This window comes from Dama dama, chromosome 20 (genome assembly GCF_033118175.1).
Source record: "Dama dama isolate Ldn47 chromosome 20, ASM3311817v1, whole genome shotgun sequence".
Taxonomy (NCBI): Eukaryota; Metazoa; Chordata; class Mammalia; order Artiodactyla; family Cervidae; genus Dama; species Dama dama.
Window position 1 is genome coordinate 103,117,902 of NC_083700.1, and position 20,064 is coordinate 103,137,965.

Here is a 20,064-nt window from a genome sequence, read left to right on the forward strand (position 1 = left end):
GGGAGGGCACAAAGACTCTAGTGCCTGGGTGAACAGGAAAGGGGCAGAGCTCAGGGCTTGGGATGGCTTCACACCCAGTAACGCCCTGGCGGTCCTGGCAGAGTTATTAGGGTTGCTTTCTTTCACTCTCAGAGGTGCCCCAGTCTCACACGTCACCCTGCATATGTATAGGCCACGGTAAGCAGTTGACATTTTATTCTGAATGTCATGGGAAGCTTATGGATGGTTTTGAGCAGGAAGTGATGTGATCTGACTGACGTTTTAAATGATCATGACCGAGTCCTTGAAACACTCTCTGGCTCCTGTAACCCCCACCCTTGGCTCTCCTCCACCTCCCGGCTGTTTCTTCTCAGCCTCCTCTGGCAGCTCTTTTTCTACTCAACCTCTAAATCTTGGGGTTTCTCTAGACCAGTCTTCAGTGGGTGGAGGGTGGGGTGGGGTGCAGGATTTCTCACCCAGGAGATATTTGGTATTATCTAGAGACATTTTTAATTGTTATGACCTGGGCAGGTACTGCCGGTATGGACCGAGGAGAAACCAGGGATTCTACTAAACATTCTGAAGTGCATGCAACAGCCCCAGGCAATAAAGAACTTTCCAGCCCAAAATGTCAAGTGGGACTGAGGTCAAGAAACCCTGTCCTAGGGTGGCCCAATGGCTAAGACTCTGCACTCCCAATGCAGGGGGGCCTGGGTTCAGTCCCTGGTCAGGGAACTAGATTCCCACATGCCATAACTTAAGAGTTTGCATGCCTCTACTAAAGATCCTGTGTGCTGCATGAAGACAAGATCCTGAGTGCCACAGCTGAGACCCAGTGCAGCCAAAAGAATAAATACTTTTTAAAAAGAAAGAAAACCTGTACTAGATTAGCACTGTCAGATGGAAATAGAACAGGGAGCAGCACATACAATTAAAATTTTTCCAGTAGCCACATTAAAAAAAAAACAAACCCAAACTAAAAAGACAAGTTAATTTTTAATGTTTTATTTAATCCAATATGTTTAAAAGATTATAAAATCTCAACATGTTATTGCTGCAAACCTTCCCTTTTGGTTGAGGTTTCCATTCCACTAGTGGATGCCCATGGAAGCTATGTGAGTGCCAAGGACATCTGGAAGAAGAGAGTCCACAGGTGTGGCTGGTGTGACCACTAGGGCCTCCCGAGGAAGCCCAGGCTGTGGGTTCTGACTGTGCATGCCAGCTGGGTATCTGTGTGTCTGCAGTGCTTGGTCTGTGTATTTGTGCTTAGCTGCTCAGTCACATGCAACTTTGTAACCGTTTGGACTGCAGCCCACCAGGCTACTCTGGTCATGGGATTTTTCAGGCAAGAATACTGGAGTGGGTTGCCATTTCCTCCTCCAGGGGATCTTCCTGACCCAGGGATCTAACCCATGTCTCCTGTGTCTCCTGCATTGCGGGTGGATTCTTTACCCGCTGGGCCATCAGGGAAGCCCGTGTCTGTGTACCTGGCCACGAGATCATGTCTGTGGTCATGTGTGGAAGGGGCCATGGGATTGTTTCGTTCCCCCACCATAATCAAGTGCCCCCAAGCAGGTCGTGCTGTGGGAGTGAAAGTGCAGTTATTCTCAGATGACCAACCCCACTCTCCCAAGTGGGGCGGGGGTGGGAGTGGCTTTCTCTGTGTCCTGGTGGGTGAGTCAAAGGGAAGGACTTCGCTGGTGTCTGACCTACCACATGGAGATGGCCTTCATGTCTCCTCCTCCTCCCTGCTCATGAAGTCCACCTTCCAGGATGCCCCATTCTGTTTCCTTCTGACCCTTGAGGGATCAATCCTCTGATCCTTGAGTCTCCCTTCCGAGGGGCAGAGCAGTAGGAGCCCCTGCCGAGTTTGGTCTGTTGTAGGGGAGTCCCAGGAAGGGAGGCTGGAGACTGCCACCCACTCCCTTTTGAGGCATCGCTTCAGGAATGGGCCTTCTCGGAGACTTCTTGGCCTCCCAAGACAGCTCGGCCTCTGGTGAACTGATTCCCAGGGACACCCAGCGCCCCCACCACCAAGACAGGTCCTCAGGCATCTGGCCAGAGCCGGTCCTGCTCAGGTGGTGCAGCCACAACTACGGCCATCCTTTTGGGGATGACAGCCGCCACCCCATCCCACATTACACTTGTTCTCGACCCTTTCTGGAGAATCTGCTGGCGGATTCTGGTCGAGGATCAGGCCACCGCCACCCCCATCAGCCTCCCCAAACCGGATGTGTCTGCCGCTCCCAGGACCCCAGCACGACTAGACCTCTGCAGTCTGGGGCATCGCGGAGTCAGCAGCGCCCCAGGGCGAACCAGGGCCAGACGGGGACCCCCTGGACTCCCCGGGGGCCTCCAAGGGCACCTGCCCAAGGCCACCCAGCTCGCTGCGGCCGAGGCGGCGGAGAGGAGCCGGACCTCCCAGCCGTCGGCGGGGGCGGCGACCGCCCGGGGCCTTCCCACGGCTCGGCCAGCGCGTCACGGCGGGGGCGAGGGGGCGCCCGGGGCTGCGGCGCAGGAAAGGGCCCTGGGAAAGGGCGGCGGCAGCGCCCCCGGGGCGGGGCCGGGGCGGGGCCCGACTTCCCGGCTCGCCGCCCGCGCCTCCCGGCGGAGACCCGCGCAGCCCGCGTTCATGATGAAGCGGCCCCGGGAGCCGAGCGGCTCCGACAGCGAGTCCGACGGACCCATCGACGTGGGCCGCGAAGGCGAGCTGAGGTAAGGCGGGCTGGGGGTGCAGAGCGCGCGGGGGCGAGCCGGCTGGGAAGCCGCCCGACGGACTGCCGAGCGCTGGGCGAATCCTGGGGCGACGCAGGTGTGGCGCCACTGTTAGGCGCACGAGTATCCGAGATCCCGAGCCCTCTCCGCGGTTCAGGGCTAGGGATGCTTCATGGAGGGAGAGTTCAGCTCGGGGTCAGAGGTCCGGTTGGCAATGTCTTTCCAAGTGCCCAGGTGAGGCTACTGGCAGGGACTTTCCCTGAAGATCTTAGGAACTCTCCCGGGCTGTTGGTATCACACCCCCTGGTCCAGAATGCAGTGGCTATGAAGAGTAACCACACCTTCTTAATTCTACTCTAGCTTGGGTGCACTTTTCATATACTACACACACAGAGAAAAATTTCCAGGGGAAGAAAATCCCTCTTGAGCAAATTGGACTTTGCAATTAAGGTTTTAATATTGAAGACAATAATCGGTGACTTGCCTGTGGTCAATGCAAGGGCCTTGACTCCATTCGATTCCAGTGTCCTTTCTACCACATCATCCTCTTGCCAATGTCTTTCAACTCTTGGTACATTTTCAGACCTGTTGTCAAACCTATAGAACAAACTAGACTTGTAAAAGCTCTGCTACATCCCAGTTCTGTGAACAAGCTAAGTTTCAGTTTCTTCATCTGTAAAATGGGTATAAATAGTAGAACTGATCTCATAGGATTATTAGGAAAACCAAATGAGATAACCTATGTCAAAGGCTTCACACAGAGCCCAGCATGTAGCCAATGCTTAATTGGTATCAGGCACTCAATATGTGATACCCAGAACTTGAAAGAGCAGCGGGGACTGACTAGGAGCCTGCAGGCCTGAGTCCTAGCCTCAAATCTGCCACCAACTCACCGTTTGACCTTGGGCCATTGCTTTCCCTTTGAGAGCCTGTTTCCTCGTCAGGAAATAAAGGAGAACAAGGAGTAGAAAAGGGAGGCCTATCTGGTCCCTCATGGTTCATCTAAACCTGAATCTCTAGACTAGATTTGCAAAGGGGATTCCGTTCATTCTTAGGGATGTTTCTGAGAGTATGTCATAATCTCAGTGATCTCCAGTTTTCTGAGACCAGGGGATCCTTTTCAATCACAAGCCCAATAAAGGGCCACCACCTTCCAATTATTTCTAGCTTATAATAGGAGGTAATTTCCTGTTCATGAGGTTTTGGGGTATATAATACAATTCCCTATGCAACTTACTAGCCTTTAAAAATTGTTTAGCAGAAACTGCTATTTAAAGAATCAGTTGTCTGAGTCTGTGCCTGCTGGGAGCAGGGGAAGGGACCAATGCCATGTGTGGGGGGTTGGGGGGAGGGGTTTGAAGCTCAGTGTCATTGGGTCTTCATGAATCAGAGGCGTGAAATTGGTGTCAGAGAGCTAGGCCAATGGGAGCTGGCTTCTGTCCTCCCAAGAATTTGCAGCCTGGTCAGTGACCTGCCAGGTCACACAAAGTCCATGGGTAGGATGGAAGGTGGAAGGAGAGACAGACTGTGGGCTGTGAGGGCACCTGAACAGGGAGAGGTCACTCACAACCAAATGTGCAAGGAGGGCTTCCTGAAGGCAGTGGCGTTTGGACTATGGCATAAAGGATCGGTATGTAGTTTTTTCCTATACAACATTTTGTCCTTTCAACCAGACCCCATTTTTTGAGACTGTCTAGATTCTCTGGCGAGCAGACCCTCTCAGAGGAGAGAAAGCAGTTGGACATCTGGCAGAGGCGGACTTATAGACCCCTCTTTGTAGCACTCACCAAAAGGCCCTCCCCCCAGCAGACATCAATGCTTCAATTCAGGGAGCGCTGAACGATGCCTGCTGTGGCCCAGACCCTGGGCTGGGTGTGGGGGGCCCAGATGTATCCTGCTCAGCTTCTGCCCTCAGGGAACTCTCAGAGAAGAAGAGCTCCATGGACAAAGAAAGCCAGATAAACAGTGGCAAGGGCCACGGGACTGAAGCAGCCAGCCTCTCCCCAGGGTCAGAGGCAGGGCTCAAACCCCTCCCCACTCAGAGTAAAGAGCAGGGTGTGTTCCACTGTCACTGTGGGTGTCCACCTGGTGGCCGTGTCCTGCCCCACATGTGAGAATCACCCTCAGAGCTCCTATCTGAACCCAGCCCCCTGACACCCGTGAGTCCAAACTGAGAATATACCTCTCCCCTCCCCCTCTGCAAAAATTTAATGAGCGCCTGCCACATGTCAGGCACTGGTTCAGGGTCTATGGGTTGTTTCTACATGATTTGAGGCACATGATGGCCTTTGAAGTCAGACAGACTTGTATGTGACTCTCACCACCATTAACTTAGGCAAGTGATTACCCCTTTCTGAATCCCAGTTTTCTCCCTTACAATATGGGGATGCTAATATCTTACCTCACAGGATGAGGCTTTGATAGGGTAATGGACTTAAGGCATACAACTTCTTGCTTTGACACAAGGCAACTTCCAGATAAAACTGCTCTCTAGGGCAGATGGTCCAGTGGTTAAGAATCCCCCTTGCAATGCACGAAACATGAGTTAGATCCATGGGCAGGGACCTAAGATCCCTAAGATCCACATGCAGTGGAGCCACTAAGCCCATGGGCCACAACTACTGAGCCCACATGCCACAACTTGAGAGTCGGTGCACCTCAAGGAAAGATCCCCTGTGAGTCATGAAGAGCCAGCGCAGCCTAATTAATTAAGTTTTTAAAAACTGCTAAGGGGTCACTGTTCAGTTGAAGGGTGCCATGTTCATGAAGCAGCATGGTCTAATGAAAAGCCTGGATGTCTGTAGACTGGACTTTGTGTCTCTCTCCCTCCAGCTACCAAATGATTATTTTTCCTTAGCGTGAAATGGCCCCAATACTTAATTCACAGAGCTATTGTATGATAAATGAAACAAGCAAACGTGGAAATGCTGTCTAGAACAGGAAGTACTGGCTATGACGTATACACGGTGGGATGATGACTACGTGGGGAGCACTGGATGAAAAACCAGTAGACTTGGCTTCAGCTCTGGAATTTCGTTTAATTTGCTGTGTGTCCTGGAGCAAATACCTTCCCCTCTCTGAGTTTCCACATTTTACAAGTGAGCTGAATGCTCTCTGAAAACCTTTCACTGAAGACATTGTGAGTCTGCCTCTGGTTGATGGAAAATGAACGGGGTCACCTGCAAAGGCTCCTCAGGGTACTTCCCTAAGAGGAACTGAGGCTGACCGCTGAGGGTGGTCATGACTGGTGGCCAGACCACCTGGAAAGCTGCCTCTCCCTCAAGAGACCACCCCAGAATTCTGGCTAGGGATCCGTTGATGCCCATGGAGCTGATCTTGGGACTCAATGTATTTTCTCTGGGCCCCTGAAAATCTGCCTTATTTCCAAGCTCTCAGTCAAGAAGCTCTCCCACCCTCTCCCAGTGTCAGGGCCAGATCACAGCCTGGAAAAGAACTCGCTCTGGCTGGGCTCTTGGGAGCTGTTCGGCTAAGGGGACTGGAGGGCTATTCAGACAGACAGGAAGTAGGAATTAGGAGGGAAAACAATGCTGAATTTGGAGCCAGAAGACATGGGTTCCCATGCGTGTTTTGCTCCTCAGCAGCTGCATAGGCTGGGCAGGCTGCCGTAGCTCCCCGTGCTCGGCATCCTCATCTGTGAAGTGGGGCTGTCCCTCAAAGGAGAGAAGTATTAATACGTGTGGTGATGCCCGGGTGAAGTGGGGCTGTCCCTCAAAGGAGAGAAGTATTAATACGTGTGGTGACGCCCGGGTGAAGTGGGGCTGTCCCTCAAAGGAGAGAAGTATTAATACGTGTGGTGACGCCCGGGTGAAGTGGGGCTGTCCCTCAAAGGAGAGAAGTATTAATACGTGTGGTGACGCCCGGGTGAAGTGGGGCTGTCCCTCAAAGGACAGAAGTATTAATACGTGTGGTGACGCCCGGGTGAAGTGGGGCTGTCCCTCAAAGGAGAGAAGTATTAATACGTGTGGTGACGCCCGGGTGAAGTGGGGCTGTCCCTCAAAGGACAGAAGTATTAATACGTGTGGTGACGCCCGGGTGAAGTGGGGCTGTCCCTCAAAGGACAGAAGTATTAATACGTGTGGTGACGCCCGGGTGAAGTGGGGCTGTCCCTCAAAGGAGAGAAGTATTAATACGTGTGGTGACGCCCGGGTGAAGTGGGGCTGTCCCTCAAAGGAGAGAAGTATTAATACGTGTGGTGACGCCCGGGTGAAGTGGGGCTGTCCCTCAAAGGACAGAAGTATTAATACGTGTGGTGACGCCCGGGTGAAGTGGGGCTGTCCCTCAAAGGAGAGAAGTATTAATACGTGTGGTGATGCCCGGGTGAAGTGGGGCTGTCCCTCAAAGGAGAGAAGTATTAATACGTGTGGTGACGCCCGGGTGAAGTGGGGCTGTCCCTCAAAGGAGAGAAGTATTAATACGTGTGGTGACGCCCGGGTGAAGTGGGGCTGTCCCTCAAAGGACAGAAGTATTAATACGTGTGGTGACGCCCGGGTGAAGTGGGGCTGTCCCTCAAAGGAGAGAAGTATTAATACGTGTGGTGACGCCCGGGTGAAGTGGGGCTGTCCCTCAAAGGAGAGAAGTATTAATACGTGTGGTGACGCCCGGGTGAAGTGGGGCTGTCCCTCAAAGGACAGAAGTATTAATACGTGTGGTGACGCCCGGGTGAAGTGGGGCTGTCCCTCAAAGGACAGAAGTATTAATACGTGTGGTGACGCCCGGGTGAAGTGGGGCTGTCCCTCAAAGGAGAGACGTATTAATACATGTGGTGACGCCCGGGTGAAATGGGCTCTCCTTCAAAGGAGAGGAGTATTAATACCTGTAGAGATGCCTGGAAAGCTGTGATGTGAGACATGCGTGTGGGATACAAGAGTGGAGGGAGAGGGATGCAGAGAACCAGGAGGGTGGGAAAAGGGATGGCTGAGCTCCCCTGAAAGGGGGGTGTCAGCCTCCAACAGATGGTCCCTGAGGAGGGATCAGGCTGAGAGGCAGTGACGCGCACATTGCTAACCCAATACTCCTGGAGACACCTCACCCACCCTGGAGGGACAAAGGCCATGTTTCTTAGTAGACCTTGGCTCTTGCGGCTTGTCCTGAGTGAAGCTTTGTAAACAAGCCGCCCTACAGATCTCAGGATCTGGCCCCCTGAGCCCTCGGCCTAGTTTGCTGAGCCATCCCTCCCAGGAGTTTTCACCGGCCTTATGTTCTTGTCCAGATGTTTGGATGGAAATAGCCTTTTCCAGATGTAGCTGGACAAAGCCAGGGCCATAGCAGTAAGGTTTGGCAAATGTTGATCTGGTCTTCCCTGCAACCTTCTCTCTTTGAGCAGTGATGAAAATGATCCAACCTCTAATGCCAAGAGGATTGTCAAGTGGGCTGCAACCCTCCGGGCAAGCCACATATGCCATTTCATGAAGGTCTAAGACGTCGATTTTATGGTGTCACCTCTGTGTCCTTCAGTGATGCCAAAGGCGAGGGCAGGAGGCAGAGCTCAACCATGGGCTCTGTCATGTTCCAGGATTTGCTGAGTACCGGGTACAACTTTGAATGAGACAGACATGGTTCATGGCCTCATGGAACTTATGGACTTCATGGAGAGATAGACAATCAAATATCAGGTGGGAGGGGTGATGTCAGAAAAGACTGCCCCAGTTAGTTGACATTTGAGTTGAGATCTGAAAGGTGCTAGAAGTTCCTAGGCAAAGGGACTGGGGTTGGGTGAGGAGAGGGGCTGGACCAGGGAAACAGTATGTGACGCCACAAGAAAGGGTTAGTGCATTCACAAGCTGGAGCCTACAGAGCAAAAAGAGTTGCGTTTAGGAGGTGACAGGGGCCAGCTGGGCTACCTGACAGATGGTGGCCTTGATCTTTGGGAAGTCCCTGAGGAGTTTAAGAGAGTGACATGATCTGATTTTTTTTTTTTAAGATTTAAAAAAAGTTATTTATTTTTCCCTGTGCTCTGCCTTCGAAGCTGCACATGGGCTCTCTCTAGTTGCAGTGAGTGGGGGCCACTCTCCGGTTGCAGGACTCGGGTTTCTTATTGTGGTGGCTTCTCTTGTTACTGGCTTCCCAGGTGGCCCGGTGGTAAAGAATCTGCCTGCCAGTGCAGGAGATGTAAGAGATGTGGGTTCGATCCCTGTGTCAGGAAGATCCCCTGGAATAGGAAACAGCAACCCATCCCAGTGTTCTTGCCTGGAAAATTCCAGGGACAGAGAAGCCTGGTGGACTACAGTCCATAGGGTCGGAAAGAGTCGGACACGACTGAGCCCAGCACAACCACAATAACCCCTGTTGTTACAGAGCAAGGGCTCTAGTGCTCAAGCTCAGTAGTTGTGGTACACAGGAATCTTCTCCGAGCAGGGATCGAACCCGTGTCCCCTGCATTGGCAGGTGGATTCTTAACCACTGGATCACCAGGGAAATACTAAAGACTTTTTTTTTTTAACTTCTTTATTGAATTTGTTACAATTCTGGGTTTTTTTGTTGTTAATCTATTTGGAGGATAAATGCTTTACAATTTTGTGTTGGCTTCTGCTATACAACAGCACTGATCGGCTGTTAAGTATACCTATTTCCCCTCCCTCTTGAACCTAACCCCACCCCACCCCTACCCCATCCTGCCCCTCTAGGTGGTCACAGGTTGAGTTCCCTGTGGTATACAGAAACTTCCCATTGGGTATCTATTTTACATACGGTAATGTATATGTAATTCCTTCTGTTTTATATTTTGGTTTTTTGGCCACGAGTCATGTGGGATCTTAGCTTCCCCGACCAGGGATCACACCTGCACCCCCTACATAAGAAAGCAAAGTCTTAACCACTGGACCACCAAGGAGGTCCCAGCATATAGATGATCACTCTGCCTGCTTGTAGGGGGTAGTAGGATACCATGGACTCCAGCAGACTAGAAAGGTGATGGAGGCTTGGTCCTAAGATTGGCAATAGAGATAAGGGGGACAGGTGTGAAATATATTTTGGACATGAATGGGCAGGTTTTCATGGGATAGGTGAGGACAGAGAAGGAATCAAAGATGGTGGTTGAGTGCCCACCTTGCAGAAATGGGAGATGTGTGCCTTTGGTGAGATGAGAACCCGCATGGGGGTGCGGGGAGGTTTTAGGTGGAGAGGAGCTCTTGGGTTCCTGTTCAGATGTGTGTCTGAAATAGCAGGGGAGTCCCCTTGTCTGCAGTTATTTGTGGCTGTGATATCCTCAATGGGAGCTGGGGTCTGGGGCCTGGCCGAGGGCATTCAGTCTAGTCCTGGGTCTGAGTGGGGCCGCTGGCATGTTGGCCAAGTGAATGATCCTAAGTGCAGCCCAGCAAATCCCCTTCACTTCAGGAGAGCCTCTGAAGCAGGAGACCCTTAAGACGGCAAGCAGTTGGGCTGAGGAGAATATCAGTCAGACGGGCAGAAATAGCCCCAGAGGGCTTGAGCCCTCGCACTCCTAGGGTGCAAGCGGACATCCATCCTTCAGTCAGCCCCGGCGGCCGGCGGACTGGAGGCCAAAAGCGATGCGAGGCTAGGGCTTTTGGGGGAGGCCGGGGCCGCGTCCCCAGAGTCCGAGAGGGGCCTGTGACCGAGATGCTGCCTCCCCCTCGGCCTGGCCGCGCAGCGTGGGAGGAGGCGGCAGCTGCAGGCCGGGCGGAGGGCGGGCGGCCGGCGCGCCCGGCCCGTGGGAAGCGGCGGCATCTGTTCTTTCCACGCTCGTTCCCAGCGGCTCCCTCTGAAACCCAACCCGCCGGCCCGGCCTCGCCGCCGCCGCCGCCGCCCGTGCCCTCGCCCGCCCCGCCCGGGGGATCGGGTTGCAGGAGCCGGTTGGCCGGGGTGCGGTTCTCCCGAGGGCGAGGGGCACGGGCCGAGGCCCAGCGGGTCAGGTTCGGGCGCGAGTCAAGCCCCCCATCCCATGGCCCCAGCCGCCGGCCACTCTGGGACAGGAAGCTCAGTGCAGGGGAGGAGTTGGCCCAAGGAGAAAAGAGCCCCCGGGGAGAATGGGAGAGAAAGCGTCCCCACCCACGCCTGCCCTGCGCCTCCTCCCCCCGGGCCTGGGAGACCTCGGCTCTGGGAGGGGGCTGTGCCCGCCCACAGCCGGCTCCGAGGTCAGCCCAGGCCAGGGAGATGGTCCTCTAAAAAATCGGCCTTTCTCTTCCTCTCCAGCCAGATGGCCCGGCCGCTGTCCACCCCCAGCCCTTCACAAATGCAAGCCAGGAAGAAACGCAGAGGGGTGAGTATCTTTCTCAGCAGAGTTGCGGAACAGAGGTTTGCCCTGAGTTCCCAGGGGCCTGGCCCAGAGAACCCTGGTCAGAAACACCGCGAGGGACGCGATGCTGTCAGGGTTCAAGTGCCCGTTCTGCCAGTAGCCAGCCGAGTGACCTTGAGCAAGCCGCTTAACCTCTCTGTGCCTCATTTTCTCATCTGTGTAACTGATCATGACGGTACCTTCCTCAAAGGGCTGTTTTGAAGTGAATTAATTAATGTGCTCAGAACAAAAGGTGACACGCAAACTAGCCTTTATTATTTATCCCAGTCTTCCCCACTTCTCTCTGAGCCCAGAACTTTCACTCCTTCCCAGTGTGCTGAGGGGTGAGTTAGGGGGACAGAAGAAGGATGTAGCGATGCTTCTGTCCTGGAAGTCCAGAGACCCCGAATCCAGCAGAGATCGGCCCCACCACTCACTAACCAAAAAACCTCCTCCATCCAGCCTCATTCTCTTTGTCAGTAAAATGGGCGTCATTATTTCTATCCTGAGATAAGCATTCCGCTACCAGTATCATGAGCTGAGAATGAGCTCTTGGGAATGAAAGGCCTTCCCAGCTGGAGAGAGCCATGCCTAGCCAAGCCAGCCCTTGACTTCATGACCCAGCAACTCAAGGGGGTCTCCCTGGCCCAGCAGAGGTCTCCAGGGTCTGCTCTGGGGCTGTGGTTGGTGTCTGTATTCTAATTGATTGGTACCCTGTTGTATCAACGGTTAAATGTGTTGAATACCACTCCTCAGATCAAGAGATCTAAGTTCTATTCCCAGCCTTGAACTTCCTTGCTGTCTGACCTTAAGCAAATTGCTGCCCCTCTCTGAGCCTTATTTTCCTCCTCCGTAATGTGAGAATGGATTTATCGCCCTTACAGGAATATTGTGAAGGAAGATATGAGTCAGTGCCCATCAAAACATGTTGGAAACTGTGATGGAGTGCCTACTTGGTTTTTGTTTCTTTCCTCATTGCTTTTTAGATCATAGAGAAACGGCGCCGGGACCGTATCAACAGCAGCCTTTCTGAACTGCGGCGCTTGGTCCCCACTGCCTTTGAGAAGCAGGTATGTGACGCTGCTGAATGTGCTTGAGGAAGTACAGTGTGGGTTGCAGATAGGATTCACTTCTCATGGCATCTCTTATTGATTGGTGGCAGCTGCCTGAAGTGCCGTGAAGTGCCTGTCAATGGCCAGGAATAAGGAATGGAAATTCATATTGACTGAGGTGTCTTAGGGGCTGTGGCTTTATGTTCATCATCTAATTGAATTGAATCCTCAGAACGATCCTGAAGGATTGAGACTATGATGCCCATTGCACTGGTGAGGAAATTGAAACACAGGTGAAGTAACTTACTCCATACTCCAGATCACACAACTAGTAAATAGCAGAGTGGAACTGGAACACAGACTGTGTGATCCTACAGTGCCCTGTCCCTCAGCACTACTGACATTTCCAGAGCTATGTGAAAGTAGAACAGGCTGCTTGGGGAGTAAGGCTGTCATTGAACATGCTGGGGTGGAGGGACTTCAGTGGAGAGTCAGACAGTTGAGTCAATCAGACAACCTCAAAGACTCTCACCGTATGCACCCCGGCACGGTCATAGGTCCTGTGACTTCCTTTCTGCTGGGGGGAACAAGTCAGTCGTTCCACCGACCTTTATTAAAACGTTCACAAGCCCAGCCATGAACTAGACTTAGTACCTACCTTCAAGGGACTCTCATGGAGAGTCCAGCCCTTAGGTTTCACCTGGGAGACCAGATGATGCTGGAGTCGCAGAAACATTCCCCAAGAGAGAATGAAGGAAGAGCAGGTGCTTTGGGGTAAGATGATGAGCCCGATCTTGGGTGTGTGTGTAGTGAGTGTGAAGTTGGATTTCTGGTAAAGCTGGTCTAGGAGGCACGTGGGTATGCAGGAGTGACATTCTGGTGATGGTGCCTGAAGCCACGGAGGTAGAGGGGACCCTCTGAGGAGAGTGCACAGAACAAGAAAAGTGGGCCATCACCCACTGGGAACACCACCGTTTTAAGGGTCAGTTAGAGCAAGAAGACGGGAGGAGGGCGTTCAGGAACTGATGGGTAAAGCAGGCTAAAATGAGAACCGAAGAGAATCTTAGATTTGGAAGGCTTGGCCAAAACAGAAGCCCAGTTTCAGGCACTGGTGGAGCTGAAGGAAGAGGAGAAAATTGAGGCAGTGAGTGTTGATTACCCTGTGCAGGGGAGGTGAGTGACAGAGGTCAGCTAAAGACCATCGCTCTTCTGTACACACAGGGCTCCTCCAAGTTGGAGAAAGCCGAGGTCCTGCAGATGACGGTAGATCACTTGAAAATGCTCCACGCCACTGGAGGCACAGGTACGGATACTACACTCTCCCAGAGTCATTCCTACAGCCAGTATTTGGGGGCTGGGCCCTGGGGATACAGTGGTGAGCAAAGCGGACACGGTCCCTGCCCTCGTGGAGCTCACAGTTCACAGAGGGGCTGAAGCAAAGCTTGTCTCTCTTCTTCCTTTGGCATCACCCTCTCTGCTTTCATTGTTTCCCTGTGTCCTGCCCTTTCTTCAGCTCTACTCCTGCCAACCTTGAACCTTGGAGGAACTCTTCTATAACAGACTACTGGTCCCTCCCTTCTGCCAGGGCCTCGTTAAGCATCAGCTGGAATGAGTTCACTCTCACTGCAATCCAGTGGGAGATTTTTAGCTATGGCGGTTCATTGGTGTGCTGACCCACTGATCTAGGCTTCTGGACTCTTGTGATCTTGGTGGTGTTGCGGGGGAACATGTCACACTCACAGTTAAAGATCAGTTGTGGGATGGTAGTAAGATGCAAATGTAATTCATCCTGTTATTTTGAGCTAGTCCACTACAAAAAAGTCACGAAACTGTGGTTTTTAAAAGACTTCTGGACAAATGGAAATTCTGAAGCTGCTCTGGGTGTTTTCATAATTTCACCATTGGGAAACTGTGAAAGCGCCACAGACCTTGTCTGTGAAGACTTAAGCCCTGAAACCTTAACTTGCTACCTATCAAGGAAACAGTTGCATTTTAAGGGAGCCAGCCTGGTGCCTCTCAAGCCTTGGTGTGCAGTAGTGTCATGTGGGGGCAGGCAGAGTCGTGAATCACACTCCAGCGGTCCCAAGGCAGTAGGTCTGGATTGGAGTTTAAGAATCTGCCAGTTTAGCAAGCATGCCTGATGACCCTGCTGCAAGTAGTCACTTGGAAAACTTCCACCAAAGAAATGCATGGCTGACAGTGGAAACTGCCTCTAATCAACCAAGGGAGGACATAGTTCAAGCTACATTTATATTCATCCAATTTAAAGAAAAATAGTGACTAATATTTTGGCATCATTTTATAGTTTTAAAAATGCTTTCTCTAATGTTATCTCATTTGATTCTCATAAGAATCTCGAGGGTGGGTGGTGTTGTCCTCTCTGTTTTCTGGCTAAGGGCTGATGGAAAGAGAGAGAATTGTGCCTTAGAGCACTGACTTTGGATCTGAACACTGACTTTATGGCTTACTAGTTTTAGGACCTTAGATGATTGATTTAAGCCCTTTATTCCTCAGTTTCCTCACCTCTGAAATAGGAATAATGATCAGTTTTTATGAGGTTCAAATTAGCTAGTGCAAATTAAGTACTTAGGAAGAACCCAGCAAATGTTAGTGAAAAAAGAACAGTGAACAGAGAGGCGATTTGATTTGCTCAAAGTTGCACAACTAAGTAGACACCAGAGCCAGGTCTTGCCTCCAGGGAGGCCTGGCTCCAAACATCATCTCCTGCCAAGCTGTCCCTCTGTGGGGGCCTCAGCCGTGAACCAGGGAACTGATATTTGCTGCCATGATCATGAGGCCAGTCCTCACCAGGGCTGTTCCATCCTTGCCCAGAAGGTGACTGAGAGAGGGGCAGGAGTGGAGAGGCAGTGAGAATATGAATACTCTTGCTGGCAGTCCCCCTGGTCACCTGAAATTGATTATCAGGCCTCCAAAACAGGGTGCCTGGCTTGAGGGCAGCAGCTGAGGTCCAGGGTGGGATCCTGCTTTCTAGACTGCACTTTGTGATGGGAAGCAAACTCGAATACCTATGGGGGCCAAACCAGTCATATAAATGATAGTTCACTTTTCATTTGTTAGGTATTTCTGTGCACCATTTCATTTTGTCCTCCCTTCTGTATGTAGCAAGTACTGTTACATGCCCATTTCACAGCTCAGGAAATTGAGGCATGGAAAGATTGAGAATCTTGTCCATAGTTAGGGTGCTGGTTAAGTCCATGTTCAAGCAACTGGCCTGCAGAGACCTCATGCTTCATCGCTACTCTCCACTCCCCTCTCCAAAGAGTCTTCCGGCTCTGATGGCTCTTACCAGCACCTCCCAGCATCCACCCCCATCCTCAGGGCTGTTCCATACCTCCATGTGCACAACCCTTTCACACCTGGCAAGCGTCTGCTTAAATGAAGTTATCTTGGCCACAGAGTTTCTTCTTTGCGTTAATCATGAGTTATGATGAAAACAATATATTCTACAATGCTTTGGTTAGTGAATTTGTTTGGCCCTCAGACCTCACCTCCTCAACCCCAGATGTGTGTACATGTGTGCCTGTGCTCATTTGTATCCAACTCTTACAAGCCCATGGATTGTAGTCCACCAGGCACATCTGTCCATGGAGGTTTTTCAGGCAAGAATACTGGAATGGGTTGCCATTTCCTCCTCCAGGGGATCTTCCTGACCCAGGGGTCAAACTCGTGTCTCCTGCATTGGCAGGCAGGTTCTTTACCACTCCCACTTTACAGATGGGGAGACTGGGTCTCAGAGAGGTGAGGTGACCTGCCCAAGGTCACACACGGGTGAGTGAGGAAAGCAGGTTCAGAACTCAGGACAGCCTGATCTCAGGCTCCGTGCTTGTCCCCTGCCCAGCATGCCCTCATCGTGCCTCACTTTGCAGGATTCTTTGATGCCCGAGCCCTGGCGGTCGACTTTCGGAGCATCGGTTTTCGGGAGTGCCTCACCGAGGTCATCAGGTACCTGGGGGTCCTGGAAGGACCCAGCAGCCGTGCAGACCCAGTGCGGATCCGCCTTCTCTCCCACCTCAACAGCTATGCAGCCGAGATGGAGCCTTCACCCACGCCTGCCGGCCCCCTGGCCTTCCCTGCCTGGCCCTGGTCCTTCTTCCACAGCTGCCCCGGGCTCTCTGCCCCGAGCAACCAGCTCGCCATCCTAGGAAGGGTGCCCGGCCCCGTGCTTCCCAATGCCTCCCCTCTGGCTTACCCCATCCCGGCCCTCCGAGCAGCCCCCTTGCGCAGAGCTGCTGGCGCCATCCTGCCAGCCCGGAGGAATTTGCTGCCCAGTCGAGGGGCATCTTCTGCCCGGAGGGCCCGCCCCCTGGAGAGGCCAGCTGCCCCCCTGCCTGCGGCCCCTGGTGGCAGGGCCGCCAGGAGCAGCCACGTGGCACCCCTCCTTCGGTCTCCTTCCCCTGTCCCCCCTGGCGTGGTGGGGTCTCCTGCTTATGTGGCTGTTCCTGCCCCCAGACCTTCTTCCCCGGGGCCAGCTGGGAGGCCACCAGGAGCTATGCTCTGCCGCTCCTGGGTCTCCGAGATCACTGAAGTCGGGGCTTTCTGAGCTGGCTTTGCTCCCAGGAAGGAGGAGAGTTCTTTTTCTAGGAGCTCTAAAAATGGCGTTGCCTTTTCTGTTCTGCTTCCTGGACTGGTTATGTATGAAGGTGTCTTCTTCACCCATCCAAGGAACCCTCCTCCTTTGGCTCATTTCCCCTCCTCACTGCTTGTCCCAGCTTCTCCTGGAGCTATTCTGATCTCAGAGTATGGATCTCATTTCTTCCCTGGACAGAGGTCCCAGGAGAGTCCCCCAAAAGCTGTGCCCAGACCCCTTTCCTGCCTGAGAACAAATGGGGCAGTAGGCATTAATCTCAGGTCTGGGAACAACGCTTTAAAAGGCACAATGACCTATGGCGTGCTGCTTCCCTAGAGATCAGACCCCAGCCAGGCGCAGTGACTGCCTGGCTGCAGACTTCCCAGGCCCCTGGGCCGGGACATAGTGTCTGTTTCACTTCCTGAGATAGTAACCGCGCAGGGGCCACAAAGACGTCTCCTGGGAACCCTGTCTGCCCAGCCCACCTATCTCCTCCCCCATCCCAGTGAACCCCGGAACAGACCTGCTGTCCACCATGGCCGAGACTGGTGACTGGAAGCCCAGCAGGGCCGGCGCCTACGCTCTTCCCAGCTGACACCCACCCTCCAGGTGATCACAGTTCCCTGCACACAGCTGGGAGGTCTCTGGGCTCCGTGACTGGGTGTCCTCACCCCCAGGCCTCGGATGGTGCCCCCAGACAGGAGCCAGGCTTGTGCAGCAGAGAACCCGGCTCCCTGCCTCCCGCATGGTCACTGTCCTCCTGGCCTGTGGTCCCGTCGGATGCACAGCACAGAAGCCGCGTTCCCACGTGACGGCGCCCAGAGAGGAATCCTCTTGGGATTCAGCACCAGACGTTTGTGCTGCCTGCTTTGCATCCGGCTCACGGAGCCCAGACGGCTGGGATCGCCAAGGGCTGTCAGGCTGGACAAAAATAGCTGTGAGGAGGGGCAAGAGGAAGGACAGTCAGAGGCAGCTCGGCCCTTCAAGGTCACGCAGTGGGTCGAGGGCCTGGGATCCTCTTCACCTGGGATTCCACGCGGCTGGCTTTGCCCAAAGGCCACTGCATTCCCGAGTTCCCGCCTGCCACTTTCCCTCTAATGGAACAAATGGCCCAGAGACCTTTCCCAGTGGGACAACAGAAACTGAACAAGATGGGGAGGATCAGAGCTGACACACAGCCCACCTAGCGCTGCCAGATGGTCGTTAAAACGAAGAAACACTGCTGTGCCTGTTGACAAATACCTGCTTTTCAACTGCCTCCGGGTGCCCCAACCACTTGGCTTTTCCCCAGGACCCCGTGCTGGTTAACGCCAGGCTGATCCAAGGCCTCGGGGCCCTCCCGCTGGCAAGGCGTTGGTGCTCACTGCACAGTCATCAAATGCTTCTAATGTCACCCCTGGAAGAGTCTCCCACCCCTACCCTGTGATGGAACTACCTTCCCCAGAGGCTGAGTTTGGGGAGACTGCATGGGCTTAAAAAGAGTTTGCAAAAGCCCTGGGGAGAAAGGGCCCTTTCAGACAAGTGGGTAGGAGAGCAGAGATCATTTAAATGACCCAGAAAGCTCTTTTGAGAAGGTGAATTCCTCAAGGAGGGATAAAGAACTAAAGGCATTCTTTTACGCCTCAGTGTGAGGTGGTTGGATCAGATTCTGCTGTCTTCCACCTCTTTCTGCGTGGAGAGAGGCGTCATTTCAGGGAGCGGTCCCTGGCCGGGGTTTGCTGCTGAGGGACACAGGGAGGGAGGGCTGTCAGCAGGTTCTCGGGAGTTGGGAGGGGCCAGAGGGTGGTGGTAGAAGGCAAAGACCAACGTCACCTTTCTTACAAGGGGCAGGGCCCTCCTCCCCCTCCCCCTCCTCCCCTCTTCCCTGGTACCCTCCTCCTCCCTGGCCACTGCAGGTGGCGGTTCACTGTGCCCCGGACATCAGGTCAGTGCTCCAGTCCTGCAGTTTGACCACCTCCTAGCCCAGGAATCCAACACCTGATGGCAGGGCAGGACAGTGGGAAACACATTTTCACATTTCAAATACCCTGTTTCAAAAAAATCATTTGACACCATTGAATGAGGTAGGAATGACCCAGAACCTTCAGCATCTTAGTTGTTCTGGGGTTCATTCTCCCTGAGAGATTGTGGGGGAAATGGTGACTATGTGTATTGGTTTCCATGGCTGAGGGCACGTGTATCTTTGTTTATATTCCCAAACCTTTCTGGTGCCCCTGACTCCCACCCCATCGTTGGGGTTGTCACACATATTCAATAAAGTTTTTTTTTAGCTTTTCTGAAAACCTCTGCAAAGTTCTACTTACACGTGTCTGGAGTCCATCCACTTCTCTCTGAGCCCACAGCCCGACCCTGGTCTGGCCACAGCACCTCTCCCCAGATCTATGCCCTCCAAAAGGTCACTCTGCCTCCTTCTTGCTTTGCCAGTCCATTTTCAGCACAGCCAGAGAGAGCTCTAAACATGCAAACCATAGAATGTCAACCCTGGTTTCACATCCTTACTCCACTTCCCTATTATTCTAAGGATAAAAAGCAAGCTCTTCTTGTCCCAAACTTACTTTTAGCGTTTTTCTTACCAATCTCAAGCTTGTTGCCTGTGCTACTCCCAGCCTGGCCTTCCTTCATTTCTTCCTTATTCCAGCCTCATTCCCATCTCTGGCACTTCGCATCTGCTGTTCCCTTCGCCAAGGATGCTCTTTCTCTACCCTTTGCAGGCTGAAAGCTCTTCATACCCTGAGGCCTTGGCTGAAATGTCACCTCCTCAGAGAGTCCTTCCCTGACTACTGGGCTTGACTCTTATCTCAAAGTCCTCTATTATTTTTTCTCGTATGGAATTTACCGTTGCACATCCATTTGTGTGTTTACTTGCTGGTGAACTGTCTCCCCCACCGGCGCATAAGCTCCAGAGGCCAGGGACCATGCCTGGTTTGCACTCCACCCTGTATCCAGTTCCCGGTGCTGGGCTCAAAGTCAGGGTTCAATCAATATTTGTTGAAAAAATGAACTGGGGGAAGTGAAGAATCTTCTAGACTTGTGTTACTGGATGATTCGGGCTCCTCTGGGGTGAACCCCGTGCTGGTCAACTTCAGGGGGTGGCTGGAGAGCACATTGAGAGCCACGGCCAGGGGACTGGAAGTTCTGGCCAATGGTGCGGGGACTCTGGCCAAAGAAAAGCACGAGCGTGCTTGCTCTGGAGCGCACGCTGACAGCTGGGAACAGGCAGGCCACTTCTGCCAGGAGGTCTTGTTCTCCACGCTTGGCCCGGTTCTCTTCAATGGATTTGGCTTGCGGTGACAATATTCGCAGAGGTCTGCTCCATGTCAGGCCAGGCATGGCAGAGCCAGAGGTGACGAGGACAATGTCCCCCAGAGGGGGTGCACCCTCTGTCTAAGTGACAGATGGGTGGGATGAGAGTGGAGAGGGAGGTCTGTCGAGAAGGCTCAGGGGTATCAGCCTCTGCTTAGTGGGGTTCGTGAGGGAAG

General features: G+C 53.0%; 1 protein-coding gene across 3 annotated transcripts; it reads left to right on the top strand.

The window, feature by feature from the left end:
* The first annotated feature begins 2,599 nt into the window (after positions 1-2,599).
* Positions 2,600-18,867, top strand: HEYL (hes related family bHLH transcription factor with YRPW motif like). Of its 3 annotated transcripts, none has more exons than XM_061122303.1 (5): positions 2,600-2,694; positions 10,864-10,930; positions 11,932-12,015; positions 13,219-13,300; positions 15,885-18,867. In XM_061122303.1, the coding sequence occupies exons 1-5, from the start codon at positions 2,612-2,614 to the stop codon at positions 16,556-16,558; spliced, it is 990 nt and encodes a 329-aa protein (XP_060978286.1). In that variant the 5' UTR covers positions 2,600-2,611; the 3' UTR covers positions 16,559-18,867. The 3 variants fall into 3 exon arrangements, with proteins under 3 accessions (XP_060978286.1, XP_060978288.1, XP_060978287.1); XM_061122305.1 differs by having other exon boundaries at positions 2,622-2,694; positions 10,868-10,930; XM_061122304.1 differs by lacking the exon at positions 2,600-2,694 and adding an exon at positions 4,191-4,324.
* The last annotated feature ends 1,197 nt before the right edge of the window (positions 18,868-20,064 follow it).

Coding starts and splice junctions, on each gene's coding strand:
- HEYL (XM_061122303.1), top strand. CDS start 2,612: ATGATGAAGCGGCCCCGGGAGCCGAGCGGCTCCGACAGCGAGTCCGAC. Junction 12,016..13,218: donor CCACTGCCTTTGAGAAGCAG/GTATGTGACGCT, acceptor CTGTACACACAG/GGCTCCTCCAAGTTGGAGAA. Junction 13,301..15,884: donor CCACGCCACTGGAGGCACAG/GTACGGATACTA, acceptor CTCACTTTGCAG/GATTCTTTGATGCCCGAGCC.